An 18,263-nucleotide genomic window follows, 5' to 3' on the forward strand; every position below is an offset into this window, starting at 1 on the left:
ATCCTATAGAACAAATAAGACTGAAGTGGCCAAGCAAAAAAACAAAACAAAACAAAACAAAACAGGAAAATATTGAGTTTAAGGAAAAATCACTGGGAAACCAAGTACCTTCTGGGATGACTGTAGGAATACTGAAAATGCAGTGACATTTTTAGTCCCTGCCAAGTCACATGCTGCTTTAGAATCACATTCAGATCAGTGTATTTAGATCATCTCTTATCTGTTTTCAATTAGGCAAAACAACTCAGCAAATGAAGGTCTGAAGCTTTTGTTTTGCATGGTCAAGCCTTACGCTTTACACTTGGCCAGCCCTTGGGTGGAACTTGTGAAAAGTGGCTGGAGAAATCTCCTGGAATCAGGAGAGGCCCTTTGGAGGGAGGCAGGCTTTCTGTCTCCCACTGGCACTGTGGGGTGCCAGTCCGAAGGCCTTGGTCTTGAGGCAGTTTGTCAGAGCTCTTGTTCCCTCACCATCTGTCTACGTGCCAATGACTTGGCGAGATTTACATGTGAAGCAAATCCAATTAAATGAAAAGACCGCCCCTGGCAGCTCAGAGCTTTTTTAATAAAGGAAGGCCACGCTCTGGAAGCCAGTGGGCATTCCCAAATCACCGCTGATGATCAGGTACCATCAAACAACCTAGAGTTTGCCAGCAAATCTCAGGCTGACAGGACAGAGGCAGGGGTCGTTGATGTGAGTCTAAGACCTTCCCTGGTGCTTCAGCATTCAGATTTCACTTGTGACAAGTATAACATTTATCAGGTTATAATGTCCTTAGGAGTTCAAGGGTAATTTGAACCAATCTCGAATACCCAAAATAACACAAATGAGAACAAGGGAGATAAAAGGTTTTCGAAAGAACTTTCTTTTTCTCAGAAGGTTAACAGGGGTTTGATTATAGTCTGAAAATATTAAGATAGGTAACATTCAATTTCCCACACACACAGGAACCCTTGTCTCTTGTTTCCTCCATCCACACAATTCAGAAAACTTCAAATATGCCAAGTGTGACTGACTAAAAATAAAGAGCTGTGTGAAGAAAACAAGCCCTCCAGGGACCAGCTGTGACAATGACTGGGGGTGTCTGGGGTGGATTTCGAATGTGCTGGTAAAAGGTAGGAGTGGGTGGCTACCATTCCTTCTGGGGTTCAAAGTCTAACTGGTGGCTCTCAGAGGTGCCGAGAGTTCCCTGAGTGGCTGGAAAGTCTCCAGTTTGCGGGGGAGCTATGTGCCCCTCTTGGGGTGGTCACTGCCCCCTTCTTTCTGGGTTCCCTGCTCCCCTTCCTTTTGCCTATTAACAGCTGCACCCTAGGAGATGCTACAGGGGCCCCAGCCTCCGCTTCCCCACCCCCGTGGGCTGAAGGACAAAGGTCTAAGCCACATGTGGGCACCACTGTGTATGCCACTCAAGGGTTATTTGAAGTGAATGACACGACAGAAGCAGAAACGCCTCTCGGTCCCCTGGTTGTTGTTTTTAACAGGGCATAGCAGGAAGTTAGCTCCATCCGGAATTACTGGCACCGCCAGTTGCCACTCTTCCCCCGAGCCCCCCACGAGGGAACTATTTACGACCAGGATCAGGCAAGTGCGCATTCCACGGTCAGGCTAAAGGCAGCAGCAAGTGGAAAGCAGGAAAGTCGCCTTACCGGTCACCACCACGCAGCTGGACCGGGAATCCATGGAACCGGAGTGAGGAGCGCGCTTGTACGCCTGCGCGGGTCAGAGGCCGGCCCCCGCTGGTGTTGGCCTCTGGCCTGGATGGATGGGGACCGACCACCCTGCAGCATTTGGGGGGGGTCCTGAAAGGCTGAAGACGCTGGGGGTGGGAGGAGGGTGTGAACAATGCCTCTTGAAAGCAGACATAGCCGGCTCTGGGCACGGGGCCTGCAGCAACAGAAAGGCAGAGGGTCAGAGCGGCACCACAGTCTTTCCAGCCACCTGGTTCTGGGTCACTTTGTTGGTTGCTATGTTCAGACGCGAATCTGGTGACCAGCTGTCCCAGTTTGCCTGGGACTGGGATTGGGCGGGAGCTAAAAGTTGCTGCCACCCGTTAGCCCCAGCAAGTCATGATGGCGGGGACACTTAAAAGGTGTTTGTTTAGACCGTGGCTTGATAAAATATGGTAACTCTTGAAACAGATTCTGCAGAATCTGCGAGGAAAAAAAATAAAAAGGAAAAAGAAACAAGCCAAAACCACAGATGAAGCTTATGGTTAAAAGGATGGCTGAAAGCACCTGCCATCTATAAGCTGTGGGTCCTCAGGCCAGTTAATCTCTCCCCACCCTTTTCTCCTTTCTGCGAAAAGGGGACGGTCACAGCACTGTTTACTGGGTAGAGAGCGCCGGGCACTGGTCGCCAGCCCTCCCGCAGCCCTGGGGGCAGAGGCTCACATAGCCGGAAAGTCTGCGCTGGCTTCCCTGGCTGGGGTCTCACCAACCCCCATTCCAACTTCGATCAGCGCCCAACAGGGCGCCGGACTAGCTACATGCCCCGCGAAATGCATGGGCTTGCCTCCTGGCTCTAGGGACATTCCCCCCTCCTCCTCAATTGTCCAAGTAACCAAAAGAGCTAACACCTGGGGCTAGTACCTCTATTGAAGAAGCCATGTCATGAAACATGAAACTTCTTGACCTTTCAGAATAAACTACTTAAAAAAAAAAAAAAAAGACAACTTTTTAAAAATTAAAAATAATTTTTTTTTAAACTAAAGTGTTCCAACAAGAGGTACAAAACCCATAATTCTAGGACTTCCCTGGAGGCCCAGGGGTTAAGACTGCCCTTCCAATGTAGGGGGTACAGGTTCAATCCTGGTTGGGGAATAAGATTTTACATGCCTGTAGTACAGACAAAAAAAAAAAAGAACATACAAACCATAAATCTTTTTCCACATCTGAGTGAGGCCATCATAGGCTCCATCCAGGGGAAGCCAGTAAAATACCATGTCCCCCAGCATCACACTGCTTCCCCAAGTTCAGAATACTCCCTAAGAGAGGGTGTGACTTTGAGGTTTCATCTTAATTGGCCCCATGATTAAAAAAAAAAAGTACACCTCCACCCCTACTTAATTGGGATCACTCCAACAAACTAGACTCCACCTGATGCCTTCCTGGGTCACTGAACCCATGATGGGACATTCCTTTTAATTGGCCCCTGGTGTGGGCTGCAGGCTTGTTTACAGCAGACAACAGGTGGGAAGTGGCATTTGCCCCCAGTGGCCCTTCCCTGCCTGCTCTGGGAAGCTGGGGCGACCTTGTTTTGCAGGAAATACAGAGGGCTTTGCATGTCACCTTATTCTGAGATTAACACAGACAATACAAAAATCCAGGTTTAAAGTAATAACCAATTTCTCATATTCTAATTGTTGATGTTTTCTCTACCTCCCCGCCTCCCACCCCCAGCTCTGATAAACGGATCCCCTGGTTCATGTCACTCAACTAGTCCTTCTGTCAGAAGGGTTTGTCCATCACTTATAAATGAAGAGATTAAATCACTGGAAATGCCCACATTTGTAAAGTTCATTACTGCTAAGGTCAAATTCTGATATCAACACAACTAATGAGGTCTGGGTATCTAACTTGTGTTTACTAATGTCAACTCATCATGCCTCAGAATAGATTCCTCAGCTGTTAAGACTGCCCATTTTTAACAATGCTACTTTCCTCTACTTTTCTGACAATGAGGCTGCAATTTTTATTTTCCAGGATTTGACATGAGCCATTCCTATTTTAACTGCAACTGAAATGTGTCCTGGAATTTTCACTTTCCCATAATTCACTTATTTTCTTATATCCTAAAATTTTCTCTAATTTTATAATCAATAAACAAGAAAATGAGAGACATACATTTTGACTTAGCCACAGTGACATGTCTGATTGTATTCATCCTCCTTCGGGAGAAAAACACACACACATTCTCACTCTCAAAAATGAGAACAATTCAGAGAAGTATGGATTTAAGGTCTGACATCTGCACTTTTTTAACTGTAAAACAAATGGTTCCCAACAGTCACCAATGTCAAACACAATCTTTAGACCGATGAAATATAGTAAGCCTGAGAATGAACAAGGCAACTAAAGAGAGCTGTCTTGTTTAACAAAAAGCACAGTGATCTTCCTTACAAGTTAGATTCCCGAGAGGAAAATCCTTGTAATCATATTTGACTCTGGGATTAAGAGAACGAGGTGTGACCCTCTCTCAGTGAACTGGAAAGCAAGCAGCAATTTGCAGGTGTTCTCACCAGGGAGGACACACGGGGTTGCCAAGATGACACTATCCCAAGACCTGAAATATTTCTCATTTTGAACCAAACATACAATGCTGTGAGGTTTGTTTTAATTTTCTTATTGGCAAGTTGTGACTTCCTGCTTAAGCAAGAAGGATTTAAAAGGTTTGTTTATTGTCTCTGACACAGACAACTCTTGCAACACGTTTTGTACACTTGACATAAATGTTGCTGCTGCTGCTGCTAAGTCGCTTCAGTTGAGATGTAATCAAACTGGTCAAATTCCTCTTAGGAGGTAGAGAAAATAAATCAGCGAGAAGCACTGGTGGTTAAGATAATAATAATGTGTATATGTACCACAGCTTTCTTATCCATTCATCTGCTGATGGACATCTAGGTTGCTTCCATGTCTTGGCTATTATAAACAGTGCTGCGATGAACATTGGGGTACACGTGTCTCTTTCAATTCTGGTTTCCTCGATGTGTATGCCCAGAAGTGGTATTGCTGGGTCATAAGGCAGTTCTATTTCCAGTTTTTTAAGGAATCTCCACACTGTTCTCCATAGTGGCTGTACTAGTTTGCATTCCCACCAACAGTGTAAGAGGGTTCCCTTTTCTCCACATCCTCTCCAGCATTTATTGCTTGTAGACTTTTGGATCGCAGCCATTCTGACTGGCGTGAAATGGTACCTCATTGTGGTTTTGATTTGCATTTCTCAGATAATGAGTGATGTTGAGCATCTTTTCATGTGTTTGTTAGCCATCTGTATGTCTTCTTTGGAGAAATATCTATTTAGTTCTTTGGCCCATTTTTCGCTCAGCCATTAAAAAGAATACATTTGAATCAGTTCTAATGAGGTGGATGAAACTGGAGCCTATTATACAGAGTGAAGCAAGCCAGAAAGAAAAACACCAATACAGTATACTAACGCATATATATGGAATTTAGAAAGATGGTAACGACAACCCTGTATTCGAGACAGCAAAAGAGACACAGATGTATAGAACAGTCTTTTGGACTCTGTGGGGAGGGGGGGGATGATTTGGGAGAGTGGCATTAAAACATGTATAATATCATATGAGAAACGAATCGCCAGTCCGAGTTTGATGCAGGATACAGGAAGCTTGGGGCTGGTGCACTGGGATGACCCAGAGGGATGGTATGGGGAGGGAGGTGGGAGGGGAGTTCAGGATGGGGAACACGTGTACACCCGTGGCAGATGCATGTTGATGTATGGCAAAACCAATACAATATTGTAAAGTAAAAAAATAATAATAATAAAAAAATTAAAAAAATAAACTTTTGTTTGAAGAAAAAAAATAATAATGATAATTTAATAATAAATAATAATAACTCTCCTCTGTCAAACATCACTGCTTCCAGATCAGCTACTTATTCTACCATAAGACATAGAACTGATAGCCAAACTGCCTCTTGTCAAAGCAGTTTGAAAAATGTCACTCTTTTAAGGTAGCCTTTGGGGACTCAACCTTCCCTATCACTTTGCTTTTGCATCTTAATAATCCAGCAGGGGTGGACACAGTTTCTGTAGAGCTAGATGGTAAATATTTTAAGCTTGTGGACCACATGGCATTTGCAGCAGCCGCAGATAATATGCAAATGGTGGGTGTGGCAGCGTGCCAATAATTATCTATGACGCTGAAATTTTAATGTCCGGGTGTCACAAACTGTTACTCTCCTTTCACTTTTTTTCAGCGATTTACAAGTGTAAAAATTATTCTAGCCCACAAGCTGCACAAAAACAGGCAGCGGGCTGGGTAGGGGCTGGATGTTGCAGTTTGCCAAACGCTGCCCTAGAATAGTTTTTCTCCTCTACAGAACATGACATAGCTGGGGGTAAAGTGACCTTGTGGTATACATGAACACATTTTCAGTTAAGTGAGCAGGTTTTAATTAAAATCAAAACAAGGATTAAGTAATTCAGAATGTTCCATCAAAAACCCATTGCTTTCTCTTTTTTTGTTAGGTTCACCAGGTGTTAAATTAGAGGAGCATTCTGAATGAATATGGTAGACAGTTTTGTTTTCAAAAATGGTACCATTTATGATTTTTAACTGCTGTGGAATTAGCTCTCTGAAGCAGTTATCAACTGATATTTTTTCTCACTCATGTGTGTAACTGCTGGTTGTGCCGGGCAAGATTAGGCTCCACCACCCAGATAAGAAAGAATCCTGAAGCTGTGCTTCATTTTGGGGGAGAGTTCAGATGCCATGTACTTATGTTTTTAACCTTCCTACTACAGCCTCACTCTCAAATGCTTATGACATTTACTTATTTAAATATAAAAAATCTGAGACTTTTATAACATTCTGAAACAACCATTGAAAACTGTTCTGAAACAATTAGGAAACTGGTACGTTAGAGACCATATAACAATGCTGGGATTATCTTAGCGTTCCATGGGAAACTGGTTTGAAAGATAATAGTTTTTGTAACTTCACCTATGAAATTTGAATTAATAGCTTAAAAACTAGTGCTTTAAAATTTCTGACAGTCTGCTGTGACTGTAAATCTATTTTACTGTAAATCTCTTTCTTTTCTTCAATTACATTTACTAATTGGTTATTGCTCATATATGAGAAAATTGTTAGCTTGGGTAAATGCCAGTCTCAAATCCAGCCAGTTTTATGAGATCCAATAGTTTCTAAAATCAATTATCACAGAATTCCTAGGTAGACAATCAGATAGTCTATAAATAAGTTGTTGATTTCTAAACCATCCTCAAACAGTTTTTTTACATTTTATAGGAGAAAGGTCTGTGGATAATTTTCCTCAGTCTTGTATTTTTCCTTTGATTTTCGCTAAGTCTTGATTTTTTTTTTTTCTTTTATTTTTAAGGACTACATTCTCTTGACTGAAAAGTAACAACTGCGGCTACAGGAGTTGGTTTCTTTTTAAAATCCAATACCTTGCTAGCCCTATTGTTTAAATACTGGATTTTTCTTTCAAATTTCACAAATACTTTGGGAATGGCTAGAACAGTTGTGTGCTTAACACTGAGGAAATTCCTGTGTAGATGACTGAGGCCATTTGAAGGACGAAGCAGCGTGCTTAACAACCTCCTGGAATGAAGTGAAGACCATACTGAAAGCATCTGCAGGCCCCTATTTTCCAGTTTACATATATAAACAATATTTTTCATTTTTCTTCATTAGAGTCAAGGGCAATTTTGGTGTCAAAAGTGAGTGCCATGTGGCTAAGTAGGTTTGAGGATGGTTTAGAAATCAACAACTTATTTACAGACTATCTGATTGTCTACCTAGGAATTCTGTGATAATTGATTTTAAAAACTACTGGATCTCATAAAACTGGCTGGATATGAGACTGGCATTTAGCCAAGCTAACAATTTTCTTATATACGAGCAATACCGATTAGTAAATGTAATTGAAGAAAAGAAAGAGCCATTAAAAATAGCCAACAAATATCAGAAATATATAGGAATAAACCTATCAAGAAATATATGAGATCCATTTATAAGAACTGTAGAAATTTGGTACCAAAAAAAAAAAAAAGGTAAGAGTAAAGTAAAAGTCCTGACTAAGCCAAGGTGTGCTATGTTCTTTGGTGAAAAGACTCAAAAATTTGAAGCTGTTAATATTCTGCAAGTCAGTGTTCAAAACTAGGCACAATCTCCATCAAACCTCAATCCTTAATTAGTTGGTTCTAATATTTGATGAGGGAAAGTTTGTCCTCTCACATATTTAAATACATGATAAAGCTGTGGTAATTCAAACAGTGTGCTATTGTGGAAATAGTAAAAAGAGTAATAAAGCAAGAGTCATAATGTATATAGGGATTTAATAAATGGTTAAGGAAGTAATTAAAATTAGTGGAGGAAAGAACGGACCATTTGATGGTGTTGGAACAACTGGCTATAGTGAGATGTATTCCTTATGCTACATACATAAATAAATTCTAGTTGGATTTAAAATTCAAATCTAAAGACCCCAAATAGTACAAACACTGAAAGCAAATGTAGAAGGGTTTATTTCTAATTTGGGGGTGGTCTCAGCCTACCCAAGCAAGACAGAACACTCAGAAACTATAAAGGAGAAAAAGTATTTGACTAAGCTCTAACTTTGGGACAGAAGTTGAATAAGCAGCTGAGAAGCAGGGAACTTTTCAGTTTACAGCCCTTTCTTTTTAAAAAAGTAACAGGAATTCAGTAAGTAACCATGTAAGTAATTTTAAAAACAACACAAAAACTTAAAAAAAGGTATCAAGGTATCAAAACATGTTTGAACATGTTTTGTTCAAACAAACAAACACTGTATGTTTTGCAGCAGGGGTTAATAAATCTTTAGCCCTATGGGCCAACAGCTGAAGTAGCATCCTTGATTTATCAGGGGCTCCTCCAGGCACAGGGGCTGCAAAAGAGATTTCTTCCCACCTCAGGGACTTTGTACTTGCTGTAGCCTTGGCCATTTTCCCTTCCCACATTGCTCATTTTCCTCATGGTTTTTCCCTCCTCCCATCCCCTTTCTCTATTTTTTTCCCCTTAGCTCTTATTTAATGTACTATTCTGTTCTCTTTATCTCCTGCCCACTCTTGCCCATAAAGTAGCCTCCGTGAGGGCAAGGTTTTGTCCATCTTGTTCACGGCTGAATCCCTAGAATCTAGAATAGTATAGGCCCTAAGTTGCTTCAGTTGTGTCTGACTCTTTGTGACTCTGTGGACTGTAACCGCCAGACTCCTCTGTCCATGGGGATTCTCCAGACAAGAATACTGGAGTGGGTTGCCATGCCCTCTTCCAGGCGATCTTCCCAACCCAGAGATCAAACCCAGGTCTTCCACATTGCAGGCAGATTCTTTACCATCTGAGCCACCAGGGAAGCCCAAGAATACTGGAGTGGGTAGCCTATCCCTTCTCCAGGGTATCTTCCCAACCCAGGGATCAGCCCCGTGTCTCTTGCATCTCCCGTGATGGCAAGTGGGTTCTTTATCACTGGTGCCACCAGGAAGCCTCATAAGGCCCATAGTAGGAACCTAACAAATGTGCATTGAATGAAAACAAGGAGTGTTAGGAGGAGATAAGTGTCTGAAATGCTACCACTCAAGAAGCTCTGTGTTTTCATCATTGTGGAAAGTGAAATCTCACAGTTGCAAGAGATGAGTCAGGGTGGCTCTAAGGGGAGCCTCCAGCTCTGGACACATCAGATACTGCAGTGATATGCAACGGAAGTGAAACTGGGGCCATTTTTCATCTTCTGCTTGGGGATCCCTTGGTCTTCTCAGGTGCATTGCTACAAAGGTAGGGTTATACCGTGGGGAGTAGCTAAGAGGCTCCCCTGAGCCAGTGTTTGCTGGGGTGCAGGGAGAAAGCAGGGAAATGAACTCTAGACCCATCCTGGGGGCAGAGGGCCAGAAAAGCTGAGGATGGAGCTGGAGGGAGCCAGGCCAAGGGCAAACTCCAGAGCTGCCAGCCAAAGAGGAGGGGGTGCCAGCTGACTGGCCACAGGCCTTTGGGTTCCAAGGCCATTGGTGTTTTAAAATCACCCTGACAAAAAACACTCTGCAACAGGCCAAAAAGAAACAGTACAGAAGCAATTGCTTCTCATTGAATTTTGCTCTCTTAAGTGAGTACAAGCTTGAATATTTAATAAATAAAATTATTCGTTATCAGAAAAAGTACTTTACAGTTGTTAGGAAAGAAATAGAAAAATGGGCAGAAAAAATTACCTGATGCCCTGGCTTTGAGTGTCATTCGTTGTCTTTGAGCGTCCTTTCAACTGTATACATTTTCAAGAAGGTATAAAACCAGGGATTCTTGCCCACAGAAATAGAAATAGTAGAAGAAAGTGGGAAGGGGCCCAGAGAGTGGGGTGCCGGACCCAGGGGCCCTGGTGAGAAGGTGAGGCTGCGAACAGCTTCTCTTCCAACAGGAATAGTTAGTGTGTGATGGTGAAAGTCGCTCAATCCTGTCCCAGTCTTTGCGACACCGTGGACTGGGGCCCGCCAGACTCCTCTGTTCTTGGAATTCTCCAGATAAGGATACTGGAGTGGGTAACCTGGGGATCGAACCCAGGTCTCCCGGAATGCAGGATTCTTCACCATCTGAGCCACCAGGGAAGCCCCAGAGGGATACTAACTATTCACTACTCCTCGGAGGTGCTTATGAGTGGTGCAAACTCGCTGTGCAAACTGTGTAGGGAGCCGGGGCCCCTAGAGACAGGTTGTAGGTCGATAGCCCCGGGGCAGGGGGCGGGGGCCATGGGGACCCGGGCAATTCAGGGCGCGGGCGGGGCCGCCGCGGGTCCCGGTGCGGGGCACCCCCGGGGACCCGGCCGGGGCGGGGCGCAGGGCGCGCGCGGGAGCATGGACGCGGAGGCCGCCCGCGGAGCCGCAGGTAAGGGGCGCGGGGCAGCCCGGCCGCCGGCCCGCCCGCCTCCTTCGCCGGCCTCCGCGTGGGCCCCACCCCGCGTATCGGGTTTCAATGGCTGGGCTGGTCCGAGCGCTCCGGGCCCCCGCGCTGCAGAGCGAGACCGTACACCGAGCGCCTCGCGCGGCCAGGGAAACTCCCCGGAGTCGGCGCCAGGGCGCCGCGAGCCGCGCACCTGTGGCCGCCGCGGAGCGAGACAGCGGGAGGTCCGGGAGGTCGGGGGCTCGGCGCGCGGGGCTCTAGCGCCCACCGACCGGAGGCGCACCCACCAAGGAGTCTCGGTCACCGTCCTCCCAACCGTTTCTAGGATCCCCGGCTGCTGGGGACCCGCGAGTCTGACGAGCTCTCTGCCTTCCCTTAACCTCGGAGGCCTAAGAAGATCACGGTTGGGGCGGGGGCGGGGAGGGCCTCCATAAAGCGTCTAGGGTGGCGGCTGGCGCCCCTGTGGCCCCTGCTCGGGGACTGTCAGTTTCGGCCCCGGCCCAGCCGGCCAGCCGGGGGGCCTGGGGTGGCGGGCGCGCCCGGGAGCCCGCCCTCTCTCCGGAGAACCCGGCGAAACCGTGTGACTTCTAAATTTGAGAGCACTTAGGACAAATACCCAGGAAAAGGCAATGGCAACCCACTCCAGTACTCTTGCCTGGAAAATCCCGTGGACAGAGGAGCCTGGTAGGCTGCAGTCCATGGGGTCGCGAAGAGTCGGACACGACTGAGAGACTTCACTTTCACTTTTCACTTCCATGCATTGGAGACGGAAATGGCAACCCACTCCAGTGTCCTTGCCTGGAGAATCCCAGGGACGGGGGAGCCTGGCGGGCTGCCGTCTATGGGGTCGCACAGAGTCGGACGTGACTGAAGCGACTTAGCAGCAGCAGCAGCAGCAGGACAAATACCCCAAAGCGTTTCCTGCGACCCTCAAAGACAGGAGAGTGTGGATGGCCGCAGGCATAGACAGGGGCGGTGGATGCTCTTCTGCACGCTTCCCCGTCTCCTCGGGGGCCCGCGGCAGGAAGGGCCCTGTGGCCAGTGCTCAAGGCCTCCTCGAGTCCAGTCCCGCCCTCTCACCAGCCCTGCGCCCACGTGCAGTCAGAACGCAGACTGGTCACTTTCTCCCACTACACATCTCTGTACGAGAAAACTCAGTCTTATAGAGCCTCCTTGCCTTTTATTAGAAGCCAGCAGCGGTGAATTACTTGTTTTTATAACTTGCATTCCAAAGCTGTGACTGAGTTGTTTTTCTCCCCATTTCAAGTGAGGGAGTTAAGGACGAACGGTGGCCACCGCCACTTGTATGAATCAGTGACATTCCCTGTGAAAAGTTTGTCTTGGTCTAGAGATTGAGAAGGGTTTTGTCTCTAGGTTTAGAAGGAGGAGAAGTGATTTTTTTCCTGTAGTGCTTCCTGGAAGGTTGGTTGATAGTGAGTGCTGTTGCCTGTCTATTTGAGAACTGGGGCAAGAAGAGAACGTGTCTTGTTCCTTTGATATCACCTTTTTCACCTGCAAAATGGAGGAGACTTTGCCCAGTTGGGGACTTACTGTACAGAAATACCTCATGTATTTTAAACGCTTAGCAGGTCTGCACACAAAGCTCAGTTTGACTTTCTCCCCTCCCCTCCCTCTCAGAGTGGTGCCGTGAGTCAGAGAGTTCCTCCCAGCTAGTGCCTTAGACCTGCTTATTCTACCCAGCTTTACTCCGTTTTAATGGGAAAAGTAACGGTCATTTCATCTTCTGGAAAAGTGCAGTTGGCCTAAACGGCTTCAGGATTTTCCTGTATTTATGTCAGCGTTTGCTGTGGCTTTCATGGTTGCTGATGGCCCAGATGACACACAGCAGTTGCACATTTTTCATTCCCACATGTGCTAGATTCTAATGGATGGGAGTTCTACATAGCTGAATCCATGCCCAAGCTCTGATAGCCCGTTTCCAAAAAGGGCTTCAGCCAACCATGCCTACGTGGGACTGATCCTTTTTCTTTTAGCAAGGAGGCATGAGACTGAGAATTGTTGCTTTCAGATAAGGCTGTGTGCCGGTCCCCACTTAGTTCTAGCATGAAAAGCTAGGGAAAGGGCATGTGACGTTCCCATGAGAGTTGCTTCTGTATCTAGATGAGGTTCCTCAGTAAAGGTGTGTCTGGGGTGGGGGTTACCCTCAATAATTCAAGACATATCCGAGGACCACACATGCAGTCTCTCTCTCTCTGAACGTTTGTGTGTTTTTCATTTCCCTGATACTGAAGGCCTTCTTGGGTTCCAACAGACCATCTGTTGCTGTCATTTTAGCTTGGAGTATAAGAAAGCAGACAGTCAGACACAACCCAGTCCTGTTACTCCTCTCCTCTTTTACCTTGAACTTCCCTCATCTGCAAAACAAGATCTTCAACTGCCTCATGAGGATTAAATGAGACCTTGCATTCATCAGAGTGGACTGCTGGGTCTCTGGGAAAAGTTTCAGTAGACTCAGACAAGGTGCTTTGTTTTTGCCCCCCACCCCCCCCATTTGCAGGGCTTCCCAGGTGGTGCTAGTGGTAAAGAACCTGCTTGCCCATGCAGGAGACCCAGGAGACGTGGGTTCGATCCCTGGGTTGGGAAGATCTCTTGGAGAAGGGAATGGCAACCCACTCCAGTATTCTTGCCTGGAGAATCCCATAGGCAGAGGAGCCTGGTGGGCTACAGTCCATAGGGTTGGTCATGAAGAGTCAGACATGACTGAAGCTCCTTAGCACGTCCAAGTTTACACAAATAATTGAAGTGTTTGTGAGAATCATCTGTTGTATGATCTCCATTTAGGAAGTCAGTTTTGAGTTGCAGTTTAGAAAAATTAGGTGCTGGACAGTTTGTCATGGTGACAAAAGCAGACCTTTGGAGACAGGAAAGCCAGTAAGCAAGGAGGAAGCTTGCGTTGGGGGAATAGGGACCGTGGTGATGCCGCTAAAGGGACTGACTCTGGGAGGGTCAGTCCAAACACGGGACTTCAGAACGATTCAGCGTTTTCCTGTTGGAGACACGGAAGAGTTAGTCCGACACTGACTCTGGAGCAGGCAAGGAATCTAGAAAGGTCGGTGCTGGCCCTGTGCTCTGTCGGGGACCCCTGTTGCTGAGAGGAAGGAACAGAGCAGATGGAGGTCTGGGGAGGGCGTCTCCCCAGGGAGGGTTAGGCTCAGGGAGGGAGAAGCTCTGGAAACCTGAGAGGGGACCGTGGGGAGGGTCTGGGGCTGAGGGAGGCAGGCAGGAGCTGACTGCAGGACTCAGAAGAGGGGCTGGGGAGATGCCACAGGGAAGGGGGTCCAAGGTCAGGGACCCTGAGGGCTGCCAGGCACAGCTGCTGTTTTTGAAACATTTTCAGGAAAAGAAGAGGGAGCTGGCTGAGGAGGTGGTTATGAGTGCAGGAAGGTGACTGTTCCCTAGCGTTTTCGGTGGAGGAGACCTGAAGGCATTTTTGGTAAACTAAGCCTTAGGAAGCACTTTTCTGCCTGCCAAGTATTGCTGTAAGCCCTTTCCAAGTGTTACCTTAATTGATCCTCATGTGCTCTGCTGGGCTTAGTCATGTCCAACTGTTTGTGACCCTGTAGACTGTAGCCCGTCAGGCTCCTCTGTCCATGGGATTCTCCAGGCCAGAATACTGGAGTGGGTTGCCATTCCCTTCTCCAAGAGATCTTTTCAAGGGGATCCTCTCCAGGGGATCTTCCCCAGGGGATCTTCCCAACCCAGGCATTGAAACCAGGTCTCTCGCATTGCAAGCGGATTCTTTACTGTCTGTGTCACCAGGGAAGCCCAAGAATACTGGAGTGGGTAGCCTATCCCTTCTCCAGGGGAACTTCCTGAACCAGGAATCGAACCAGGGTCTGCTGCATTGCAGGCAGATTTTTACCAACTGAGCTACCAGGGAAGCCCAATTGATCCTTATAGTAAATAGTAAAGGTAGATATTAATTTTATCCCATTTGACTGGTGAGGAAGCTGAGGCACAGAGAGAAGTTGTTTGCCTAGTCACCTGGCTAATAAGTGGCAGTGTTGGGGTTTAAATTGGTGGTGGTTTGACTCCCAGAGAAAGGGACCTCTCATGGGGGTAATGTCTGTCCCCCTCCCCCCACCCTGAAACCAAAGCGGAGGCTCAGGAAGGTGATATTCCATGAACCAGTTCCTTGGAGATGAACTCATGTTAGCAAAACACTTCAAAATAATTTTAAATATTCATCAGCCATTTTGATGAATATTTTGGCCAAATATTCATCAGACCCAAAATGTAGAAGTGTAGAGGTGTCCTCTCAGAGGAACAGGGATCTGGCAGATTGGGGCGGGGGTCTCAGTTCCAGGGGGCAAGTCTTCCCTGGGGGATGTGGCAGAGGGCTGGACTGGGCCCTGGGAATCCTGGGCCCAGTCACTGCTTTTGTGCCCCGGGGCAAGTCTCCATTGCTTCATCGAGAGGGAAGGGAGAGGATGAGATGGTCTCTAGAAGTCTGCTCTGCCGTGCTGTGCATCGCCCACCTCCCATCCCTGTAACCGGACTGTCATTCTGTGGAGGGTAGGACCTTGCTGATCTTTCTGTCCTCCTGCCCTGCTGGCTGCTGGCACACGATCAGAGCCCCACAAGCCTCAGATGGAGGAATCATCTCCTTTCAGATGCTGGTGAAGGCCTTTGTTGGTTCCCTGGCTGTAGGGAGGGTTGCCAGGGGGATTTTGCAGATTTGTGTATTAGGATGTCTGATGGTGCATGCTGCCCCACCACCCCTGGGGTTGAGCGCCCTGGGGGATGTCTTTCCGGGGGTCTCGCTTTCCCTGGGAAGGCCTGGCTCGCAGTGAGTCACCCTAATGCCTGGACGTTTTGTGTGTCCCTGTCTGTTGGCTGTGCTCCTTTGCCCTGTAACGGTGTCCATCCTATAGATGGGCCTTGTTCACCTCCAGCTCTAGACATCAAGGGGTATTTTACGTGCATTAAATGGGGATCTCTGCTATACGAGGCCAGGCCAGAGATGGCTGGTGTCCTAACCTCCGGCTCCTGCCGTGGCCTGGAAGAATCCAGTGAATGACCGGGCAGCCCCAGGACTGGGGCTGGGAGGTGGGAAGGGGGCGGGCAGGTGCTGAGGTGTTGTCTTTCTGACCTTTGAAACCCTAATCTGGTGACTGCCTGACTAGCCTTAGCGGGTCCCTGCCAGCAGCTGGCTCCTACCTCTTCTGATGACATTGTTATTTGTAGCTCAGCCCTGGGAAATTCCAAACAGGATTATAGCAACTGGCTGTGCTTTCTGCTGTGTTGTGTGGCACAGAACACAATTTTAGGGCAAAATTCAAGCACGCTTGTTGGTCAGAGGCTCCTGACGTCATGTGACTTTTAAAGTCAGGGTTATTGTTGGGGGTTTAAGTGACTGTCAGTAGCAACTGAAGGTCTAGGGCCTTTGAATAATGCTTGTTTGTGTTTAACAGCTGTGGTTGACAAATTCCATGCCTTATGGTGTACCCATCCTCTGCTGTGGGCTTTCTTTTCAAGGCCAGCGATCAGCAAACTTATGTGGGGGTGGCACACACAGAGTGTGTATCCAAAGGCCACTGTTCCTTGGAAATCCAGGCTTGTCTTTCTCCCCGCTTCTCTGAGTCACTGGGACTGCTCTCCCAGCAGACCTCATGCACTCCTTGTGCCCACATGGTAGCTTTGTTTTCTGCTTAAACCAACACCTATTGTCTGTCAAGGCATAGACTTATTTTGATGTTTCTTTGCTCCTCTGAAGCTGGGCAGCAAAGGGGCCACTGGGAATGGCTTGAGGCTGAGGGCTGGGGGCTCCCAGGGAGGGCAGAGGGGGAGCTCCTGTCCATGGGTGTGTTGGGGGCTCCCAAGGCCCAAACCCTCCTAGACCGCTTGGTTTCCTTGTCTTGCAGAAATTAAGACAAATGTGTTTTTCTTGGAAACCGAGTCTCTAACCACTACTCGCAAATTCCCCAGAGAGAGAAAGCTGTATTCGTTTCTCCATTGCACTGTGCTGAAATAACCCCTAATGAGAGTCCCTGAGTATTTCAGTGTAAGTGCTTGAGAAGTCGAAGCTGTGATGATGCCAGCCTTGCAGTGACTTCTGCTCACCGTGCTGTGTCCCCACCCACCATGCTCTGTGAGATGCTGCTTAGGGGATCAGTTTTGCCAAGTGTTGTATGTGGGTAGAGGCATATAGGCCCAAACAGGGAATTACACATGTTCATTCTTTTTTACCTTTATGTTTTCTAGCGAGTGATTTCTGTAATGCATGTGTGTAGCCCACATTTGGGCTATTAGAATGTCTTGGAAAACCATTATTGTAAGCTCCGCAGAAGGAAAATAATTGTTCTGTGTTTTTCCAGAATACATGATAACTGAGTAAAAATATAAAAAAATGCTTGCTAAAAGCATTAATAAAAATCTGTCCTTGTGCAAAAGCATAGTCTGGTTACTTGTTGATGAATATGTTTTTAATCATAAGAGTTAAATGTGAATATTGACAGATCATCTTGTTTTCATTTCTTTCCTTTTTTGAAATTGAAATTTCCCCCACCCTGGCCCTAATTCCATTTTTTTCCCTCTCTCCTATTTTGAAATTTAATATCTATATTTCTGTTCTTTTAGGGGCTAACTTAGACATTTTAATATGCATGTTATTTCTAACTAATCCTGAAATTAATCATGTTTAAACTTTCTCTGAAATCATATAAGGGCCTTTGAATAACTTCACTCCAATTACTTCCTTTCCAGTTTCTTTTCTTTTTTTGTGTAGCACCTTAGTTCTATTATGATTTTTCTTTTAATCTCCTTAAATTAGATGTTTTTGTTTTGTATGATCAGCATTGGCTTGGGTTTTATCCACATGTTTCTCGTTTTCTTTGCTCCCATTCCTTCTTGACTAATTTCCTCTTGAGGTCCATTTCCTTTCCCTTGATAAGCAGCCTTTGAGAAATAACTTTAGGGAAGATATGCTGGTAGTAAACTCAGATTTTGTTTTTCTAAATGTTTTTTATGTCGCCCGCATTGTTGAAAGTTGCTTCTGCTGGATGTGGGATGAAAGTTATCTGCTCTCTCACTTTAAAAATGTTCTTCCATTGTCTCCCGGCTTCCATAGTTGCCACCGAGAAGACCGCTGTCAATGGAGTTGGCCTTTTCTTGGGAGGATCTGTCTTTCCCTCTGGCTACTTTCATCTTTTTGTGTTGCTGTTTTGCAACTTGACTACAGTATGTTTAGGAGGGGAGCTTTCTTTATTTTCCCTGCTTTAGGGTTGGTTGGGATTCCAGAGTCAGAGGATTGGTGTCTGATTAACTCTGGAGAAATTTCAATCAAATTTCATCAAATCTTGATTTTTCCTTATTATTTTTTCTCCTTCTGAAACTTCAGTTACATGGTTGCTGGATGGACCTCATCATTCTATTCTCCATCTCCTTTAACCTGCCTTTCATATTTTCCACTTGTTCTGCCTTTCTGTGCTGCATTCTGCATAATTTCTTCAGATATATATTTTCAGTTCATTGGCTATTTCAGACATAAATTTCTAGAAGCTCTGTTTTCTTTCCCTCTTGAATCTTATTGGGCAATTAACAAATCTTGGCCTTTTACATCCCATATTTAAACTTTTAAAAAGATATTTCACATCTCTATCTTCCATATTAGATAATTTCAATATTTGCAGCCTTTGT

At 46.2% G+C, this 18,263-nt stretch overlaps 2 protein-coding genes across 2 annotated transcripts in view; one reads left to right on the forward strand and one right to left on the reverse strand.

The window, feature by feature from the left end:
* PGPEP1L (pyroglutamyl-peptidase I like) overlaps nt 1-1,898 on the reverse strand; it is an 81,086-nt gene extending 79,188 nt beyond the window's left edge. Inside the window, exon 1 of the mRNA XM_055556582.1 lies at nt 1,645-1,898. Coding sequence (XP_055412557.1) covers nt 1,645-1,678 — 34 coding nt within the window. The 5' untranslated portion in view covers nt 1,679-1,898. The remainder of the gene's footprint in view (nt 1-1,644) is intronic.
* Nucleotides 1,899-10,453: 8,555 nt separating this feature from the next.
* The window catches only part of LOC129634486 (protein FAM169B-like), an 86,007-nt gene continuing 78,197 nt past the window's right edge, over nt 10,454-18,263 (forward strand). Inside the window, exon 1 of the mRNA XM_055556741.1 lies at nt 10,454-10,955. Within this exon, the coding sequence (XP_055412716.1) occupies nt 10,454-10,955 (502 nt within the window). The remainder of the gene's footprint in view (nt 10,956-18,263) is intronic.

The sequence above is a fragment of the Bubalus kerabau genome, chromosome 19 (genome assembly GCF_029407905.1).
Source record: "Bubalus kerabau isolate K-KA32 ecotype Philippines breed swamp buffalo chromosome 19, PCC_UOA_SB_1v2, whole genome shotgun sequence".
NCBI classification, from domain to species: Eukaryota; Metazoa; Chordata; class Mammalia; order Artiodactyla; family Bovidae; genus Bubalus; species Bubalus kerabau.